The sequence below is a fragment of the Cucurbita pepo genome, chromosome 13, assembly GCF_057944985.1.
Source record: "Cucurbita pepo subsp. pepo isolate OVF chromosome 13, ASM5794498v1, whole genome shotgun sequence".
NCBI lineage: Eukaryota > Viridiplantae > Streptophyta > Magnoliopsida > Cucurbitales > Cucurbitaceae > Cucurbita > Cucurbita pepo.
Window position 1 is genome coordinate 15,522,822 of NC_141810.1, and position 20,675 is coordinate 15,543,496.

The 20,675-nt window shown below is 37.9% G+C and overlaps 4 protein-coding genes across 4 annotated transcripts; 1 reads left to right on the forward strand and 3 right to left on the reverse strand.

The window, feature by feature from the left end:
- Positions 1-4,950: 4,950 nt before the first annotated feature.
- LOC111808797 (putative LRR receptor-like serine/threonine-protein kinase IRK) lies at positions 4,951-8,546 on the forward strand. Its single transcript, XM_023694981.2, has 2 exons — positions 4,951-6,731; positions 6,822-8,546. The coding sequence occupies exons 1-2, from the start codon at positions 5,287-5,289 to the stop codon at positions 8,266-8,268; spliced, it is 2,892 nt and encodes a 963-aa protein (XP_023550749.2). The 5' UTR covers positions 4,951-5,286; the 3' UTR covers positions 8,269-8,546.
- A 1,795-nt stretch (positions 8,547-10,341) lies between these two features.
- On the reverse strand, positions 10,342-14,994 carry LOC111808188 (uncharacterized). Its single transcript, XM_023694027.2, has 4 exons — positions 14,603-14,994; positions 14,301-14,496; positions 11,344-11,462; positions 10,342-11,171 (listed from the first exon to the last, which is right to left on the reverse strand). The coding sequence occupies exons 1-4, from the start codon at positions 14,732-14,734 to the stop codon at positions 10,722-10,724; spliced, it is 897 nt and encodes a 298-aa protein (XP_023549795.2). The 5' UTR covers positions 14,735-14,994; the 3' UTR covers positions 10,342-10,721.
- A 667-nt stretch (positions 14,995-15,661) lies between these two features.
- Positions 15,662-17,025, reverse strand: LOC111808023 (uncharacterized). Its single transcript, XM_023693786.2, has one exon. It carries the CDS (start codon positions 16,599-16,601, stop codon positions 15,939-15,941), a length of 663 nt encoding a protein of 220 aa, XP_023549554.2. The 5' UTR covers positions 16,602-17,025; the 3' UTR covers positions 15,662-15,938.
- A 1,932-nt stretch (positions 17,026-18,957) lies between these two features.
- Positions 18,958-20,425, reverse strand: LOC111808839 (RING-H2 finger protein ATL74). Its single transcript, XM_087129593.1, has one exon. The coding sequence runs from the start codon at positions 19,707-19,709 to the stop codon at positions 19,101-19,103; it is 609 nt and encodes a 202-aa protein (XP_086985719.1). The 5' UTR covers positions 19,710-20,425; the 3' UTR covers positions 18,958-19,100.
- Positions 20,426-20,675: the final 250 nt, after the last annotated feature.

The window sequence follows — 20,675 nt, forward strand, 5'->3', positions numbered from 1 at the left end:
TGGCATGAGCCCTCCAATTTTGGGGATTCCTAGAGGAAAGTAGAAAGTGGATAAAACATATGATTGGTTGATAGAAGGAAGATCAAATTTGAGTTTGATAATAGCAGAAATGCAGTGTGGTCTTTACCCTACGGAGAGGCTTATAAAGCTTCCTATGCTAGAAAGAAACATTGTAAAATTGTGAGAGAAGGTGATTCGATAAAAAAAATGAAATAGAAAGAACATGTTTTGAGCGTGCCAATACTTAGATGCAAAATGAGTGCCAGATCCAAGGAGTGATTGATAGTCTTGATGGCAGTCAGGATTAGGATTTTGAACGGCAGAATCACTGGAAATTTGCACCAGTTACTGGAAAGTTCACTACTGGATTAAACCAAAGGTAGAAGCCAATTACAGTGATGAAACTATGGGACGAGGGAAGGACTGTAGAAACAGCAGGGGGGGTAGAGGATCAAGACTATTCCACAGGTAGGATCTTCAGCCTCCGTGAGCAGCTAAAAGCGCCATAACATTTTAGTTAATTGAACTTGGGACTGGATTCGGAAGTATACCACACTTTCAATGTGGAACCAGAGAGTGTGATCATGGGGATGGCAAGACGTCAAGCCACAGCAAGACGTCAAGCCACAGATAATGACCTACTACAAATTTTTAGAAACACGAGAGATTCAAGGCCTAATATGGAGTTTTATATAGAGAGATACGACGTTACTTGAACAGGATCTATATTGAGACATTCAATGTAAAGCAACTACATCCAAATGTTGTCATTCTAGGAAAGGGCATGTCTTTGGCGGCATGGTTACTTCATTCTGATCCCATCGGAGAATGTTTTGAACTTGGAAGAGAAAATAAATCTCCTAATCTTTTGTTTTCAATTTGCTTCATACTAGAGAGAAAAATAAGAAATGATTACCGAACACATAGATATACACACAAATATGCTTTTCGAAAACACGGTGTGAAGAAACCCTGAGAGGCTTGATAATTCAAAAAGAGTTCCGACAGGGCCAGTATAATCTTGTGCTCGATCAATGACGAAAGAGAAGAAAAAGTAAAAGAAAACAAATATAAATAAATAAATAGCTCTCTCAGATCCTCACGATACGTATTGCCCATAGACACCATAGATCATAGGAATACATTTCTTCCAGATCTCAACTGCAAATGGCCAGCTGAAAATGATATCTAATCCCGTAACCAAAATTAACGCTGGTGGCAAAATAAGTCAAAGATGAATTGTGAACATAGAAATCACAAATACGCTACGGTAAATCGTCCAAGACTAGAAATAGAAATCGTTAACGGAATCAAGAATCAACTTTCAAGAAGATCGATGCATCCTTTATTCTAACATAGAAAGTCAAAAGATTCACTACATAAATCTCCGAAAACCAGAAATAATAGTACAGATCAATGAATTTAGGAAAGGAGAAAACCTGAACGACCCACAGAGCAGTTGTTGCAGCGGCGACACCCCAGCCGGCGGCGGCTTGGATGTCCGTGGATTGGAAACGGCGTCCCGGGCTCAAGAACTTGAACAAAGTCGATTCACCTGCCATTTTTTCTCTCTGAATTCCTCTTCCAATTCTAATGGTAAACCTAATACAAAAACCATGAAGTTTTTATAAGAAGAATTCGGTTCTAGCCACCATATCAATCGGGAATCAATTTTCGACCGTCTGATTCTTCTGATGAGGTGGACGTCACCTTTTCCAAATCAGAATGCTCCACGTGTCATCGTGATTGATTGACAATATTCTTCTCCATTCTATTCTTTTTTCCTACATTGTAAGAGGGCAAAATAGTCATTTAACTTTTCAATAAATACGAACAGATCTACGATGAAACCTGGGATAATTAAGGTCGGTTGAATATATGGGCCTATAGCGGATCGCAACCCGAGCCCCAAATCCTAATCTCGGCCCATTTATCGTGCTTGAATATATGGGCCTATATTGGATCGCAACCCGAGCCCCATATCCTAATCTCGGCCCATTTATCTTGAGCGGCCCAACTATTTGAACCTCCAGGCTCGACATGGAAATACTACTTTTTGTAGCCATTTTCTTGGAACAGTTAAAGGTATACAAAATGACAACCAAAAAAAAAAAAAAAAAATCAATAATTTAATAAAATGATGTATTTTTAAATATTTTAGAACTTTGTACACATGCAACAATATGGTATTGACCTAATCGTTAACGAGTTAAAAGACAAAAAAAATTGGATGCATGTGTAGGAACCCATCGTACGTAGGAACATAAAAATTCTATATGAACTTTTATATTTAAAATACGTGAAGTTGACTATTATCAATATAGCTCCGTCCATAAAAATATAATTTATATTTTGAAATGATTGAATTTATTTTGTGCATAAATACAACAAATAAATTAATAATTCAAATATATACATAGCCTAATAAATATTTGTTCTTGATAATAATATTTTTATTAACAGGATTATATATTTTTGGATATTTTTTATTAATAAAAAATGTAATATATTTTATTATATTAAATTTAGATAGCAGTGGGATATTATTGCTGGCACGTTTTTTAACACGCCAATGGTAAGAAAAGTAAAAGCCAACCGTGAATTGGTTTGTCGTCTTCTTGTCCGGAGTTTTGCGGCCTCGTGAGAATATATAAGATTTTTAAATTATTTAAAAATTAAATTTTCTCTGTATTTACAAGAAATTTGATTTATTTAAAATATAAACATTTCTCACCACTTATTCGATTATGGGTATACCCATAGATTATCCAACTCGACCCGACCCGGCCCACTTACACATCACATTCTCCACATTCTGTTTCTGTTAGTCCTTGGAATTGGCATCCCCTTATCGGGGAACGCTGAACGGCGTACCAGGCTGTCGGCGTCAATTGCACGCCGTTTCCTCACGCCGTTCGAGTGCCCTTGGGCCCCACCACTTTAAATATTTCGCCTACTTTTTTTTTTTTCCCTTTTTTATGATTTAACTGCTCTGTTAACTTTGACTTTTCTTTATTATTAAAGTACGAGAATTTCGTTGGCATTTTTTTTTTTCTCTTCTTTTTATTGATATTATATGATTTAAAAATGATCAAATTTGAATATTTTAAGAAAATTACACGTGTCACATTTTTGAATTTTTAGACAAAAAAAAAAAATGGCGGTAGTTTACAGTAGAGGAAAAAATAAAAAGAAAAAGGGGAAATGTTACCTTTTTTGCTCTTAAAGCATGCACTACATGTCGTTGGTCCCTCTGACACTGTCATCCGAGCGACCCAGTCGAGTTACGACATGTCGGTTACCAACCCAAGCGAGGATGAGAGAGAAGGCAGATAAGGAAAAAATGATGAGATCCAACTTCCATGAATGATTACATATGAGGGTTTAGATTAATATTGTACTAAAAGCTTTAGCTGACGTCATAAATACATAAATATTTTCATTGTATACCAATATACGAAATAATTGAAAGAAAGGGTAAGTTTAATAATTTTTTTTTTAGAATTGGAATAATAAATGCATTCTATAATGATTAATTAGAAGGAAATTAAAGATGGTTTAAATAAGAGGAAGCAAAAGGGAGAGAATGGAGGAGGCAGTAGGGTTTGGATAGGGGTGAGGTCCCCTCTGAGACTGACTGCCCTCTCCCCTGCCCTCCCTCTTTTAAGGGAAGCATTTAATTCAAAAGCTGCTCAAAGGACTCACCCACCTACAATTTTCCCCTTTTCTTTTCATTTTCTCATTTATTTTACCAACAAATTTCTATTTGGGCAAAACAACAAACTCAATATAATTTAAATGGATGTTTTGAAATAAGAAATTTGGGGCAATGGCCCCAAAGCTCGCTTAGGTTAGGGCTTTGAGAGGGAGGTGAGACCTTCACCTTCGGCTCTGGGTCTCACATATCTCAGTCATAGAAGATCTAGGTTAACTCAATTCAACCTCTTTAGACCTGGTTCAGAAGGGAAACATAAATTCTAGGTCAACACTCGTATAAATAAGTTTGTTACGTTCTTTTTTTTTTAATAGATCTTCGATAGACATTTAGACGGTATGTTAGGTCCAAAGACTACAAACCCTAAAGAAGAAATCCCTTCATATAAACTCAATAACTTTCTACAAAATCCCATCTTCACCGCCACTCTACTTTCTCCTTCCACTTTGCTTTTATTGCACTTATTTTCTAAATACCATTTCTACCCCTCCCACCGCCCACTATTCCCACCAACCTGCTTTTATGGCTACTTTCTTTCTTTTCCTTTGCTTTATTTTCATATCACCGAACTACACACACACACACCCAACTCCTTTTCCCTTCTCTACCTTTCGCCTCCAAATTCGTCAATTTTACTTAAATTGCCACTGCTCCTTAATTATTATTAACTTCAAAATTAAATCATATCCGAAAGCAGACGAGATCATAATAGGACATGGATTTTATTTATTAAAAAAAAAAGAGTTAACTATTTAATTAAACCAATCAAGGTTGAATTAAATACTAATGTAATTATCATTAGACAATTCGGGAATTAATTGTTGTTAGTTTCTCGTTAATCTTTCCTTCTTAATTAGAATTTTGTGAGATGACAAGTCAGGTGGTAAAACGGTAATTATGTGAACAAAAAAAGAAGGGTGTTTGCGTAGTTCGTCGATAATTGGCATTCCAAGTTCAGCTAATGAAGATGTGCCACGTGTACCACCATGTCAAAAGCCATTTTGGCTGAAAAAGACTACGTGTTTGCCACATCGGAGGCCTTACCACTCTGGCAGAACCACGTGTCCATAATCTGTATTGATTGAGACCTCGTCTCCCCCTCAGCGCCCCACTTCGCTTTTTTCCGTTGATAAAGAATAAAACTTCCATTTATTTTTCCCTTTCAGAAATGGATTACAGAGCGAACTAGAGAGAGAAAAGAGGAGAGAGAAAGAAAGTGTTAGTGAAGGAAATGTTTAGATGCTATATACTCTGGTTCGAGCTGAAGCAACTTATTTGAAGCTCTGAGTTAAAGGGCTTCTTTCTTCTTCGTTAACCAACTAGGGGGGTCTTTATATTTCTTCGTTCCTTTCTTTGCTTCTGTTCATGTGATTCTTCTTGCTAACTCTAAATCTAGCCGTTCGAACCAAATTTGTCGTTTCCTTTTTACATTTTTTCTTTGTGGGGCGGAAATTTTTGAGGTCTTGTAGCTGGGGATACTACTGATTTTTGGGTGCTCGGTAAGGTTTTGAGTTTTTGCCATGGCTCTGGGGTTTATTTGAAAGTAGCGCATAGTGGTGGCATTTTTGAAGATGAGAAGGCTACTGGGGCTGTTCGTCTTGTTCGTTGTGGCTCCGGTGTGGGTGAGATCTCTGAACCCACCTCTGAACGACGACGTTTTGGGGCTGATTGTGTTCAAGGCTGACATTGAAGACCCTAAAGGGAGACTCGCGTCGTGGAATGAAGATGACGATAACCCCTGTAATTGGGTTGGTGTAAAATGCAACCCCAGATCCAATAGAGTTGTTGAGCTCGATCTTGATGGCTTCTCTCTCAATGGAAGGCTTGGCCGTGGTCTTCTTCAGCTGCAGTTTCTTCGTAAACTATCTCTTTCCAACAACAATCTTACTGGAAATTTGAGTCCCAATAATGCTCGCTTTGAAAATCTGCGAGTGGTGGATTTAAGCGGCAACAGTTTTCATGGGATGATTCCGGACGATTTCTTCCGGCAATGTGGGTCGTTGAGAGTAATCTCTTTGGCTAAGAACAAACTTTCAGGGAAAATCCCCGAAAGTTTGGGCTCTTGCGTCAGTCTTGCTGCTGTTAATTTATCTTATAATCAGCTTTCTGGCTCATTACCTTCTGGGATTTGGTCCTTGACTGGGCTTCGGTCCTTGGATTTATCTGGTAATGTTTTGGAAGGTGAAATTCCACTGGAGGTGAAGAGTATGAATAATTTGCGAGCTATTAATTTGGGGAAGAATCGGTTTTCCGGACAGATCCCAGATGGGATTGGGAGTTGTTTGCTCTTGAGGTCTGTTGATCTCAGTGAGAATTCTTTCTCCGGCGACATTCCGGCGACAATGCAGCGGCTTAGTTTATGCAGTACTCTTAACTTAAGAAGAAACCTATTTGAAGGGAAGGTTCCTGAATGGATTGGTGAAATGGAAGGCCTTGAAATCTTGGATCTTTCAGGGAATAGATTTTCTGGTCCGGTTCCAAGTTCATTCAGGAATCTTCAAAATCTGAAGGTTTTGAATCTTTCTGAGAATGGTTTAATTGGCAGCTTGGCAGGGTCCGTACTTCCTTCTCAAAACCTTTCAGCCATGGATCTTGGCCACAGCTCTCTCACTGGTGTGCTTCCGGCCTGGATTCTGAAGCTGGGTTCTCAAAATGTATTGCCTTCAGATGTCAAAAAAAGCTCTCTTTCTACACCTGTGGGAAAAGCTCTTGTTAATCTTCAAGTGTTGGATTTGTCTCACAATGCACTTTCTGGTGAAATTTCACCTGAGATTGGGATATTAAGTAACTTGCAGGTGTTGAACCTGTGTAAGAACTCATTTGCTGGGGCTATTCCAGAGAGTGTTGGAGGCATGAAGGGCTTGGTTTTTCTTGACTTGAGTGAGAACCAGTTGAATGGAAGCATTCCCGAAACGCTCGGCGGAGACGAATCATTGAAAGAATTGAGACTGGAGAAGAACTTGCTGGAGGGTGAAGTTCCAAATTCGATTGGGAACTGTTCTTCACTTGTAACTTTGTAAGTGGTCTTTGCTCTGATGTTTCATTTGATTGTCAAGAGGTACAATGTGAGAGAGTCTTGCTCTTATATATGGGTTAAATTTTGCAGGGACATATCGGAAAACAGGTTAAGTGGCTCCATACCAGCAGCATTGTCTCAACTGACCAATCTTCAAGTTGTGGACTTATCAGCAAACAATCTCAGTGGTGCACTGCCAAAACAGTTAGCCAATCTTCCCAACCTTCTTTTATTCAACATTTCTCACAACAATCTGCAAGGAGAACTGCCGGCAGGTGGCTTTTTCAATACAATTTCCCCTTCCTCTGTGGCTGGAAATCCTTCTCTTTGTGGTTCTATTGTCAAAAAGTCTTGCCCTGGTGTCCTTCCAAAGCCTATTGTTCTAAACCCCAACTCATCTTCTGACTCTGGTTCTCCTTCATTACCTTCAACTCTTGGTCACAAAAGAATCATTCTCAGCATCTCTGCACTCATTGCCATTGGTGCAGCTGCTGTTATCCTTGTCGGTGTAGTTGCGATCACCGTCCTTAACTTCCATGTTCGGTCATCTGCAAATCGTCCAGAAGCAGCCATCACGTTTTCTGGGGGAGATGACTTCAGCAACTCTCCAACTACAGATGCCAATTCTGGCAAGCTGGTCATGTTCTCGGGAGATCCTGACTTCAGTACCGGTGCACATGCCCTCCTTAACAAGGATTGTGAGCTTGGCCGCGGAGGATTTGGAGCGGTTTACCAGACTGTTCTTCGTGATGGGCACCCGGTTGCAATAAAAAAGCTCACAGTTTCAAGTCTTGTCAAATCTCAAGAAGAGTTTGAAAGGGAGGTTAAGAAATTGGGGAAGGTTAGGCACCAAAATCTTGTGGCTCTAGAAGGTTATTACTGGACTCCATCTCTGCAGCTCCTCATATATGAATTTGTTTCTGGAGGGAGTTTGTATAAACAGCTTCATGAAGGATTGGGTGGAAACATCCTTTCATGGAATGAAAGATTTAACATAATCCTCAAAACCGCGAAAAGCTTGGCTCATTTGCACCAAATGAACATCATCCACTACAATATAAAATCAAGCAATGTTCTGATTGATGGTTCAGGGGAGCCTAAAGTTGGAGATTTTGGCCTAGCAAGGTTGTTGCCAATGCTTGATCGGTACGTGTTGAGCAGTAAGATACAGAGTGCACTTGGCTATATGGCACCCGAATTTGCCTGCAAAACAGTTAAGATAACAGAGAAATGTGATGTGTATGGATTTGGAGTTCTGGTTCTTGAGGTGGTAACGGGGAAGAGACCTGTAGAGTACATGGAAGATGATGTGGTGGTACTCTGCGACATGGTTCGGCGAGCGCTGGAAGGTGGGGTGGAGGAATGCATTGATGGGAGGCTCCAGAGAAATTTCCCATCTGAGGAGGCCATACCAGTAGTGAAACTAGGATTGATATGCACCTCACAGGTGCCATCAAACCGACCTGATATGACAGAGGTTGTTAATATATTAGAGCTTATCAGATGTCCATCAGAAGGCCAAGAAGAATTGGGATAAATCCAGTTTGGTTTCTTATTATAAATCTCAAGGGGATTCAACACAGGTCATTCGGCGAAGAAGAATCCGGTCTGTTCGGTCGATCTTAAGGTAGATGAAAAACATTAAAAAAAAAAATGTTTGAGAGTTTTCTGTTTCTTTTTCTTTTGTTCTAGCTCTGTTAATTCCTGTTGTATTTAGTAGTTTTCTTCTGTATGTTTTGAGTTTTCCGGATTCCTCTTCACCGGCTTCCAATTCGGGTCCCTAATCGAAAATCTTAACTGTTCACTTATCTTTCATATCATCTATCCATTTCAAGATCTTGATAGGAGAAGCATCAGCTTGTACAATCTCCTTCGAAAGTTGTTAGATTGGTATAAACTCAGACATAATCTACATTTTGTTAGTTTTTTCCCTTTTAGAACAAGAAACAACTAATCTACATTTACATTTGGTTAGTACTTTTAGAGGGAGGAGAATATCTTGAAGATCAAACATCACATCTTTCTGCAACATTCTGCCTTTCCTGGAACGACTTTAACAGAAAAATGCAGAGAGATAACAGGCAATAAGAATATATAAACTGTGCTATGAGAACTTTTAGAAGATGCTGTCTTGCCTCAGCTCTTTACTTAACACATGAGATTGAATTCAATTCTCATTGTAATATAAACCCATATTCAAATTTTATCAACTGAGATCAGAAGTTGAACCAAATTTCAAATCTAGGGTGAATTATTTGTTCTGTTTTCTTGTATAATTATTTTAAACCAAGATCATAAGAACGGGGTGAAGCTTTTGTTTTGGTTTTTTTCATGAAGATCATGTGAGAGAGAGAAGAATAAGTAAAAGCAGGATGTAAAAAGGTCAAAAAGTGAAATGAGAGTGTAGGAAATGTCATAATTCTCAGCACCCACTTGGGACCAAAAGGGGTGTGAGTACTGAATGGAATAACCCAAAGTGCTCAGAAACCACAGTTTCTTGTAAACAGAGAAACCCTATTGCCACTGAAAAAGTTTCCCTATACAACACCACACATGAGAATCAAGATCTCTCTCCCATTATTCATGTTCTTCCTCGAGTATCTTTTTTGAAATCTTTTGGGTTTTTTTATTTATTTATTTATAATAAAGTTCTTCCATTATGTCATTGTGTCTGCCCCATAATCTCAGAATTTGAAGTTTAATAATGCTACTAATGCTTTTCTGTGTTATCAATGTATGGTTTTGGGGGGGAAAGGCTGCCATTATCTTTAAAATTCTTCCTTGTTTTTACTTTTTGATGTCCCAATTCCAAAGCAAGACTCATTCCACTTTGGAGCAACCAATAAGGGGAAAGTATTTTAACAATTATCTTCCAATGCAATAATAATAATAATAATAAACTATAAGAAGGAATAATAAATAATGATGATATCATAGAAGGAAGGGATTAAATTGTTTCTTAATTTAATTTGAAGCATACATAAGACTGATGATGGCCATGTGCAGAGGCTGCACCATCAATGAGCTGTCCAAAAAAGTGAACTAAGACATGCAACTAAATAATTAAGTATTATGGGTCAAGCAAAACTTCACATTTTCATGCATTAACTAAGATGGCCTTTGGCACATGCTCTTATCATTTCTTTTTCAAGCTGAATTACCTTTATATCCCTTTTTTGATGACATCAAATTTGATGGAGTTCTTAATTAAATGTGTAATAAATTCATAAACTTTTAATCAATTTTGTATCTAATCGTCCTAATCAAAAACTACCTTTAAAAGAAACAAGGATTTTGATTAAGAAGAATTCTTCATATGGTAGCTATTTCTGAGATGTCCAAGAATGTTTGTATCACCGAGGAGTTGGATTGGGGAGCCAATATGAGCATAGCTTAACTAACATAAAACATATATTTATCGATAAATATATCAGATACTTGAATTCTCCGCCTACTAGAAGGGTAAAGAGTTTATGAGATATTTGAATATTTGAATTCTCCCCCACTAAAGAAAAGAGTTGCATTGGAGAGAATATTTGAGGGATTGAGTATAACTTGATTGCTGAACAAACATGGAGCGGATGATGAGGAAGTGGGGAACAAAAAGAACTGCGCACTTCAAAACCTTTTCTCTTTAGGTTTGCACTTTATTGAGGGGCCAAATGATACCCTCTTGATCTATGTAAGCACGCTAGCACTTAAGATTACAAAGCAAATAGTCTTATCATTGCAATGCTCTTTCTTAAAAACCTACATTATTGCTCTTTCCAAATTCCAATTTCCATCTCTACTAACAGGAAAACTGAGATCTATTCTGATAACCATACATTTTCTCTCTTGTAATTGAACAATAAAAAATTGGCTCACAGCTTTTTATCACATAGAATTTTCTTCTTTTCACTATCCTGTTGCTAAAAAATTTCTATTTTCACCAAGTTTACTGACCTTTCAACATTGAGGAGCACGTAGATTTTTTAGCTGTTTATTGCCTCAATCGTCCCAATCATTTCCCCATCCATTTCTCTCGGAAGTTCTTGAGTTAATACCATTTGATCCATTTTCCTTCATGTCAGAACTGGATTTATTTGCAGGCTTTGACTCGTCCCAGTCGTCGTCCCAGCCTTGATCCCAACCTTCTGCTGCTTCCAAATCGTTGGTTGGAGAAGAGTCATGCTCTGCCAATTCAAGCTCCTGATATGGGATTCCATTGGCATGGCGTTCCTTGGTTCTCATTTTGCAGCATGCCCAGACACCTCCAATGATCAAAATAATTGAAAATAGTAGGTAGGATCCGGATATGAGGTTTAAATGGGTTACATAGGAAGAGGTCTGCTTAACAATGCTGCCGTTTTTTGTTGGTGATCCTACGTGAATTACACACTTCCCATTTCCAGCATCTAATATAATCGTTGAAGTTTCTGGAATGTCTGAAACATTAACCTGAAATAGAATATGGAGCATAAATGAATCTCTAGTTACACCCTCTAGGGTTCGAGAAACCAAGATTTACAGAAACCATTGTGTTGCCTTGGGTAGCAAATTCCTGACTGTTATCCTAACTAAAAGAGAAGTTAACTATTCTCGTGAACATCCAACAAAGGTTAACGAGTACCTTTTTAGCATGATGCTCAGGAACTTGTACCTCCTTGTATTTAGCATCGGAAACTATAACATTCACTTTCAGAGAAGTCTCTCCATCATTTTGGATCAGAAGATATTGTTCCACCATCGCTGTGAGAAAACAATCTTTTAGCAATACTGGCTTCGGAAGGCTAACATAAACTAAAGTTACACTGAATTTTAACTCCCCGAGGGGGGAAATTGTTTGAAACAGTCATCTCATCAACGTTTGAAAGACAGGTATGGCATGGAGGTGATGTTAAAAAGGGCTAAAGGGGGGGAAAGCACCAGTTAATGAAAACACGAACCTTGGTATAAAAGAACATTAGTATTAGTGTCAGGAGGTTTTCTGAGTATGGAGAAACAAGATTACGAAAACAATCAGTTTGAAGTAAAAGTATTAAGTGGTATAAGATAAAAGGACCAAACTAGCACATTAAGACTACTAGTACTTCTTTTAGGATACAAAGCTAGCAACTACTTGTTTCTGCCTCCAACACTTCATGGTCATGGTGTATTTTTTCCTTCACGCTTGACCTCTCACTTCCCAGCCGTTCAGCTTATTAGAACGCACGAAAGACATCACCTAAATTAAGTAATTTTGTGAGACTGCACATCATCTCACAAAATTACTCACATCCCCATTTGCAGCTAGATCAGAAAAATCTTGTTGAAAATGAAGGTCACTAATGAACTGCTCCTGAGCAAAGTTCTTGGCAAGCATGGTTGGTTAATTTGATTGAAAAACTCCCAAATATGTGGAAATTGTCATTATCAAGCTGCTTACAAGACTTCCAAATGATTAAAAAATCATCATCGTGACTCATGAGCATACAGTAGTTTTCAAACAAATCAAGAGCAATGCCTTCTCCTTTCAAAGTTAGCAATAAGATTATTTCCCGCATTTTCAAGTTATTGGCTCCAGATTGATGTTCGATCACAAATCTAATATATCCAAGAAAGCCTGTCCCTAGACCTTGGAATTTTGGAATCTTGGAATCTTTGGTGAAAAACATTGGACAAATGGGATTTAAATTACTTTTTGCATTAAATAACTTTCCCTTTCGTTGAATGCCTAACCTAGACCATACAACAGTTGATTGTAGGTGCTCTTGTCTGTTGCTCAGCTGCCCACATACAAATACCAGAAACCATCCTCTTGCAGTGAAAAGGTTGGCACTTGACCAAGTTCTAGCTAGGCCAAATAGATGGGTCAAAAACCCATGTCAAAACCAACAACCAACCAAAACTGAAAAACTAACAGAATTTCAGTTTGATTAGGTACCAATAAGGTTAGTTATAGTCGAATTTTAAAATAGAAAAGTCAAGTCAATTTCAGTTAGTTGGATTTTGGTCTGTTTAATTGGAATTACAACTTAGCTTTTAAAATTTTTATGCCATTATGGTTAGTTCAGCATTGCTTTTCATTGAAAAAAAAAAAAAAAAAAACCTGAGGAATTGAACGAGTAAGACCCTTAAGGCAAACCCATCAGCAACACCCTTAAGGCCTGTAACGATATTTATATTCAAACTCTAGCAGTTGCCTAAGTGCATACTTGCTAGGACCAATTCTTAAGAGAGGTGGCTTGGAAGCACTAAACCTGGCACCAAATCCATGAGATTTTTCATGTCTTGCAATTACGGCAGTCCATTTGGTATTTCTATAATGACATTCCAATATTTCCTTTCAACCAAGGTTTCCTTTTATCCTGCCAACCTCCAATACAATCTTTAAGGTTTGAAGTTTTTAACCACTATTCTAAGCTGATATTCGTTCCAAATTTCAGAAATCCTTGGCAGGAAACTATGCTTCACAACATAGCTATGATATTGGTAAATAAGGCCCTGCCCGCTAACTATCTATCCGTTCTGGATTTCCATTCTTACCCCTCCTGTCGTAGGCATATAGTGACACGGAAAAGGACATTCCATGGGTTTTTGTAGGGGAAAGTGGTCAGCGGTGTGGAACTTTGGGGAAAATTGTCGCCTGGGAGGAGAGGAACCAACTCTCTCGAATAGTAGGAGTTATCTTTGTCTTTTCAACTTAATATTTCTGTTTTGTTGTAATTTCGGTGTTGAGAAAGTTGAACTCTTGCAGGAATTCCTCAATAGAACAGTGTTCTTGTCTATTGCTGCTTGAGTGTGTTTTATTGATACTTGAAGGTTCGAAGGGGGAACCCAACACACCCCAACCAATGAACTCGCTAATAATCCCCTTTACCCTATGAACACTTTGCACGACACAAGCATTGACAGCCTAATAGAATAAGGCAAATATTCGTATCACGGACAATTCAATCACTTAGGCCTTTAAAAGCTTTCCTAACTGACAATGGGACGATAGAGTTCCCTCTCAGGAAAATTTCCCCACCACTTTTGATCCTAATAACCACGTACAAATCAATAACAATTAGGTAATGAAAAATTGTTGGTTCACAATATATGATCATAAGCAACTTGTTGGGACTGTGAATCAGCAAGGTTGTTACAGGTATTGAGCTGATAGAACTCTTCAATGTATTTGAGTACATTACAGACATCCTGCTACTATCACGATAGTAACTATTTATGTTTCCCTCATAAACTTAAGCTAATTGGAAAATAACCCCTCACATCCCCTAGCTTCTAGTTCTAACCAAAGCTGACTTCATTGGCAGGGTTACTAAAAATAACATCGTTACAAGTAAGAGGCGCTATTATCAGCAAAATAACAACTACATATTAAGTTCGCAAGAGAAAGATTTAAAAAAAAAAAAAAAAGGGATATATAGCAAGAGAAATTCGCAAACAAAAAATCCCACTTCAGTAACCAATACGCATAGAACATCATGGGAAGTGTGTTCGTTCTATATTAAAAAGAGGTGCAATCCTCTCAAATCACAGGCTTAATTTATTTGCAGAGAAAAGCAACTCATGATAGAAGCTAAAAAGGAAGAAAAACGCAATTACCTTGTTCTGCGAACTGAAGGCATGCAGTCATTTTCTTAAGGTCGTGGCAAGTCTTGTTCCTGTCGCACTTCTCTAAGGTAAAGCCATCAGTTGAACTGGGAAATGGAGGAATTGCAGGAGTTGGAGAACTTATCGGGACGCCCCCAATCAATTTGCCATTGATAACAGAGCTAGGACCAGGAGCTGGAGCTATACGCTAAAAAAAAACGAAAAGGAGAAATATAAGTTTCAAAGTACAATCCAAAAGATGCATTAAAATCAATAGATGGAAAGAGGAGATCCAGAATCCAATTCAAACAGACCTCGGGAGAATCCTTCAAAAGCGAGAAGCGGAGATGAAGATTCCAAATACGGTCAGTGAGAGAAGCATCGGATCCAGGAGAGACGAGAATGAGAACAAAGAACACGATTACGAGCACCAAATCACGATTCATCGCGGCGAAAGATCTGCCGCCTTTCTACGACGGGCGAATCAAGCAGAACCGCGATAAACTCGAGATGGCGGAAACACGCCACATTGTTGAAGATTTTGAATTCAACGAGGAAAGTACGTGGAAGGAGAAGTCGTCGATGGAAAAGTCAAATCAACGAAATATGGTAACGCGGGTACAGTCTCTTTCCTTCTTCCTCGTTACGTCCGGAGAGACGGCGTGGTCCGGTGAGGCTCCGTTTTAAAATTATTTATCAACAAATAAATTAATTAGTAAACAATATTCCTTCCTCCATGGACATTTGCAATCGAAAAAAAAAAAAAAAAGTCAATCATCAAAATTAAAAAAATAATAATAATAAAATAAAATTACATAGAAATTCAAGAATTAAAAATGTAAAACTTGCGAATAAAATTATTGAAAATTCAATAAATAAATTATTGAATTTGAAAATCCAACAGAATATAATTTATTAGATATTGTCTACTTTGAGTGTAAGCCTCCAAACGGCCTCAAATCAATGGGGAGGGTATTCTTTAATTATAAACTCATGAACATTTCTAATTAGAGATGGGACTTTCATCCTCCAACATAATTATCTGAAAACATTATAATTTATCAAACATCTATTTAAGACCTTCAACTAAAAAAATATATTTAAAACTTGATTAAAATATTTATTTAATTAAAAAATTAAGATGGTGAAGGCCCAAATTAATGACTTTTATATTGGGTTGACCAAATTAATTAACTATTATGAATAAATAAAATAATTAATTGAATCTAAACAGAACTATACACAATAATTCAATTTTATTATCAAAAAAACATATATATTTTTTTTTAGATTATTTACTAAATACATTTAAAATTACAACTCAATATTTAGTTTGCTATTTGAACTTATTACAAACGAAAAGCCAGCTTGGATGAGAAAATAAATAAGGTTGGAAATAACTAATTAGATATTAAAATTAGAGTAATTAACAATAAAAACTAGAAATAACTAATTCTCTCTCTCTCTCTCTCTCTCTCTCCCCTGCTTCCGTCTCCCATGAGAGAGAAGAAAATCTGGGGATTGCTTTTTCGATCGAAAGGGAGTAAGGAAATAAAAATTGTATGAACCATTATTACTTCACAAGTGTGTGTTATTACGTATTGAATTGAATTGGAATTATGAGTGTAGCAACCGCATCTGCTTCATCTCTTACTGATTCTGCACCAACCAACAATTCTGAAGCTGCGATTTGGTCGTCTCTCTGAAATTCTTAACCCTAACCAGACAGAAATGCGTGCACCACATCCCTAGCCCCGCCGCTCTACTCGTCTTCAACAGGTAACAAGCCGGCGCACCACGTTCAACGCCTCTACCTTGTATTACAATCCCCCACGCTTTCGACTCGCCGTCCTCGTAATCCTCGTCTTCAAGCTCTTCAACGAACATGATGCCTTCCGGCGTCGGCGCCGATCCGCTTTTCCATTGCTTCTCTAAGATCGGCCAACGATCTTCCTCCACCGCCTTCTCCGTTTCGAATCTCGCCGCTTCGCCGTCCTCATCCGTCGTGTAAACTCGTAGAAACAGAGGCGCTTCTCGAAGATTTTTTACAATGTTAACTACCGATTCCTTCATCCATTCATCGAACTTATCGCGAGAAATCACCTCGTTGCTGTCTGTTCTCTCCTTCACATGGCGAATCACCGGCTGCAAACTCTTCATCGTAGAAACGGAACTGCTCGATTTCCTCAATCCTCCGGTGGAAACCGCCAAAGAACGAGGGCATGCTTTCTGATCACATCCGTCGTGAACATTCACATAACGACGGTCTAATACACCGCAATTTCCTCCACATCGAATTCCTAAAGAAGCCATTTGATATCTGGAACTCTGCAGCGGATTGGCAAAAACAAGAAATGAGCAATTGGCCGATGGGGAAGACGATGGCCTTCCCTTCTTGGAATTGCTTTTCGATTGAAAACGATTGTGGTTGAAGCAGACGGCGTGGTGGAGGCAACGAGACTGGATAAATCGAAGGGATTAAATTCAGTTCCGAAAAGGATCAAACCAATCGCGCAACTCGAAAACGAAACTAGAAATTTGTTGGCATTTAAATGGTCAAGTTTGGTTTGCTTTTTTTGTTCTGATTTTGATCAGAGAGAAGTCCCGGTAGTCTTAAACTCGTCGGCTTCGGGTCTTCTTCCACCACTCGGAATTCCGACTTTGTTATGCTTCTCTGTGATACGCATCATTTTATTTCCGTGCAACCGCCTTCATTTCTCATTTCAAATGACGATCTTACCCTCACGTTGTCTTGGTGTCGAATGGGATTGGTGGAGTTCTGGTGATTACGGTGGAGTTTGATGTAGGGAATTCATGGCGTGTTCAGTGAGGAAACTGCCACGAGGTCCAGCAAAAAAGAACGTGGACTTGGGGGGGTTTCCACGAGTTTTACACGCGAAAATAAGGTGAATTAAAAGGAATTTAAAAGGGTAACACGCTGAGACTTTTGATCTTGGCCGTTGATTCATTAGCGATGAGTGGGTCCTACGTGGATGGGGATGAGTTGCTGACATGGCGCGTGGTGGCATGAGGAATATGCATGCAGTTCAAAAGCGCCCACGCTTCTTGGCCTCTGCCTTCGGTGAATTCTGACCAATCAAATCTGTTTTGAATCCACGTCGGCATATCCATGCTGACTCATCAGCAGTGATGGAGCTTGCACAGAAATAAATATATCAATTTACGCTTTTAATTTTAAATTTAAAAAAAATATCCGAATTTTAATCCATCTAAAAATTTATTGTTTCAATTATCAATAATTAATAACACTTATTTAATATTATCAAATTAATCTAATATTAAAATTAGTTCTTGAATTGGCAAAAAAAAAATTGAAACTTATTTAAGGCCTTTTCAACGTGTGGGCTTTATGGAGTCTATGGGCCTGAGTGTGGACATATTTGAGTTGAGGATTATATATATTAACAATTATTATCCATTTTATTGTTCCTTTAATTTTGTAATTTGCTTTTGTCCTTTGGTTTAGGGTTTAGAGAAGGGTATGGTTGGAAATGGGTTTCTCAAATAAATCCCATTTATGTTGTGTGGGCCCCGTGATGCCATTTTCTTTTTCCAATTTTTGTATTAATGGTTGTTAAATTTGAGCTTATGAAAGACTCATTTCTACTAACCAAACTACATTAAATTCAATTAACTATACAACCCTATTCTACTTTAATTATGTTTATTTGATAAGGATGTGTCAATCTAACTATATATATATAATAAATGTTTAGATTTATATCAACTTGAGCATAATTCAATTAGTTAACACATCATATACTCGCTATTAAAATGTTTGTAAGATCTCATAATTGGATAAGAGAACAAAAATATTTATTGTAAAGGTATGGAAACCTTTCTCTGACATAGACATTTTAAAATCGTGAGGTGACGGCCAAACATTATGGCCCAAAGCGGATAATATTTGTCAGAGATGGCATTGGACTGTTATAAATGGTATTAAAACTCGACATTGGACACTGTGTCAGCGAAGACATTGAACCTCTAAGGGAAGTAAATTGTGAGATCTCACATCAATTAGAGAGGATAATGAAACATTCGAATATGTAAATCTCTCCTACCAAAAACGTTTTAAAAACTTGAGAGGAACCGAGAGAAAATTAAAAATAAAAGTCTCAATATGACAATATTTACGAACGGAGTTATAAGGTTAGAAAATTTAAACAATAATGAAATGGCATGTTCCTACGGTTCACTATTTATTTATTTTATTATTATTATTTTGTCTAAAGGAATCCACATTGCCCTTTTTCTCAATCCATGGTCAAATTTTCTTTAAAATAATTTTTAAAAATATTATAAAATAACAAAAAAAAAAAAACGATTGAATATATTCATATACACACTTTAATTTATATAACCACACATTGAACTTTATGAATTAAAATAATACCTTATTTTATATCGAAGTAGATTGTCGAATAATTATTTAATTGTTAGATTTTGTTGCTCTCCTTAAATTGGATCCGATATTTATTTTGACAATACTATTTGAAGTATTGAGCAAATATGTCAATTTCTCGGTCTCTTAAAACATTAAATTCAATTATATAAAAGTCATTAAAATATAATGATTATATTAGAACATAGCAAGTAATTTAGAACGACATATTGAATGAGTTTGAATAATCTAATTTTCTCAAAATTTGGAAATTATATTTATTGTTCACAAGGCAACCATTAATTATATTGATTATTGTATAATCCAGATTATTACCCAAAAGAAGAGGCTAAAAACTGCAAACAATTAAAGAATTTATGTGCAAATGGAAATGGCAGCCCTTGAAATCAGCTGATTTGATCTATGGGTATCGAGATCTCACCTTGGCCGCTAGCTGATGAATTTCCGGCGGGTCGGTTGCCGGCGTCGGCTTCCGTTGATTCAGAAGCTGACTGTTGTTCGAACAGCGATTGACGACACGTCGGACACGACGAGTGGGAAGCCAACCAGGTATCGATACATCGGACGTGAAATCCGTGGTTACATTTTGGAAGCACTTTAATTTTCTCTCCGGCGATGAAATCTCCCAGGCAGATAGGGCAATCCGTTTCTCGAATCCCTAGACCCGACTCCGACCCGTATACGGTGACCGGAAGTTTGCGTAATGCGCTTTTCTTCAGCCCTGTTGCGGCGAGGCGCGAGGCTGTGCCGCCGCCTGTCTCGAAGGAGAATCGCCGGCTGCAGCGAAGGGCACAGCGAACGATTGAGTTCAATCCTAGAGCGCAAATCAGTGCGCAGAGTAACGCGGCAAGGATTATCACCATGTTCGTGTCGAAATTGGCTTCGTTTGTATACGAATTTCGCGTTCTGCTTCCATTCGACGGCGCCTCCGTCGTATTGGCGTCGAGGAGGAGGCGGTGGGGACGGGGACGGTGGTGATCGGACACCATCGCCATAGGAGCAGCTAACAACTTCAAAACAACTTCAAAACAACTTCAAAACAACTTCAAAACAACTTCAAAACAACAGCAGGACTGATGCTGCCAAAGGTAATTCTCTTTAGATCTTCAACCTGTTTGATGAAATTCCGCAGTGAAACTTGATAATTCAAAACCCCTTAGTTCTTTGATGAGCGAATCAAACAACAAGAGAGACTGAAAATAGAAAGTTCATATCACTCATGTGCCAATCAAACCCTTGTGTTCTCTGTTCCTGATCTGCCTTCAACTAGAAAGGACGATGAACAATGATCCTTTAAGAGCTAAATCAATCAATTCTTAGTATTCCAACGAAGTTTCAAAGCATCTTACAAGTCAGTGACCACTCAAAAAACCAATACACAAGAACATGCCAAACAATAGTATCCATGGCTGCAAAAAGCTCTACTTCCCATGGCAGACCTTCTCAAAGGAACAAATCAGGATAAAACACCAAAAGAACTGAAAAAAACGCCCAAACAGCCCCACTGTAAGAAACTAAGAACTCCCAGATAGAATTTTGCAGTGGCCAAAGAAGAGAGGAAGAGAAGAAAATCATAGAAAGGAGGTGGGGGTATTTGAATAGAAGCAAAGGAGAGAGAGTTGAGTAGAATTGGGATATGGACAAGAAAATTAACAGCAAAAAAAAAGGGTTTATTGTAGTGATACATAAAGGTAAAGGGGGTGAGATGGGGTAGGCAATAATTAGAAGAAAATGGAGGTTTCATTATTAATTGAGTAGAACAGAGACAAAAAACTGGGCTGTAATGGGTACCCGATCCTCGATTGATCAAAAGATTAGACAGTATAAATAAATGCTGATTCTTAGCACAAAATCTTTCTCTTACTCTTCCTTTTTATTGTCATCTTTTTGCTTTCAAACTTCAAAAAGTTGAAGTAAGCTGTCACTTTGGCTTGGAGCAGTGGCAAATGTTCCACCCAAAC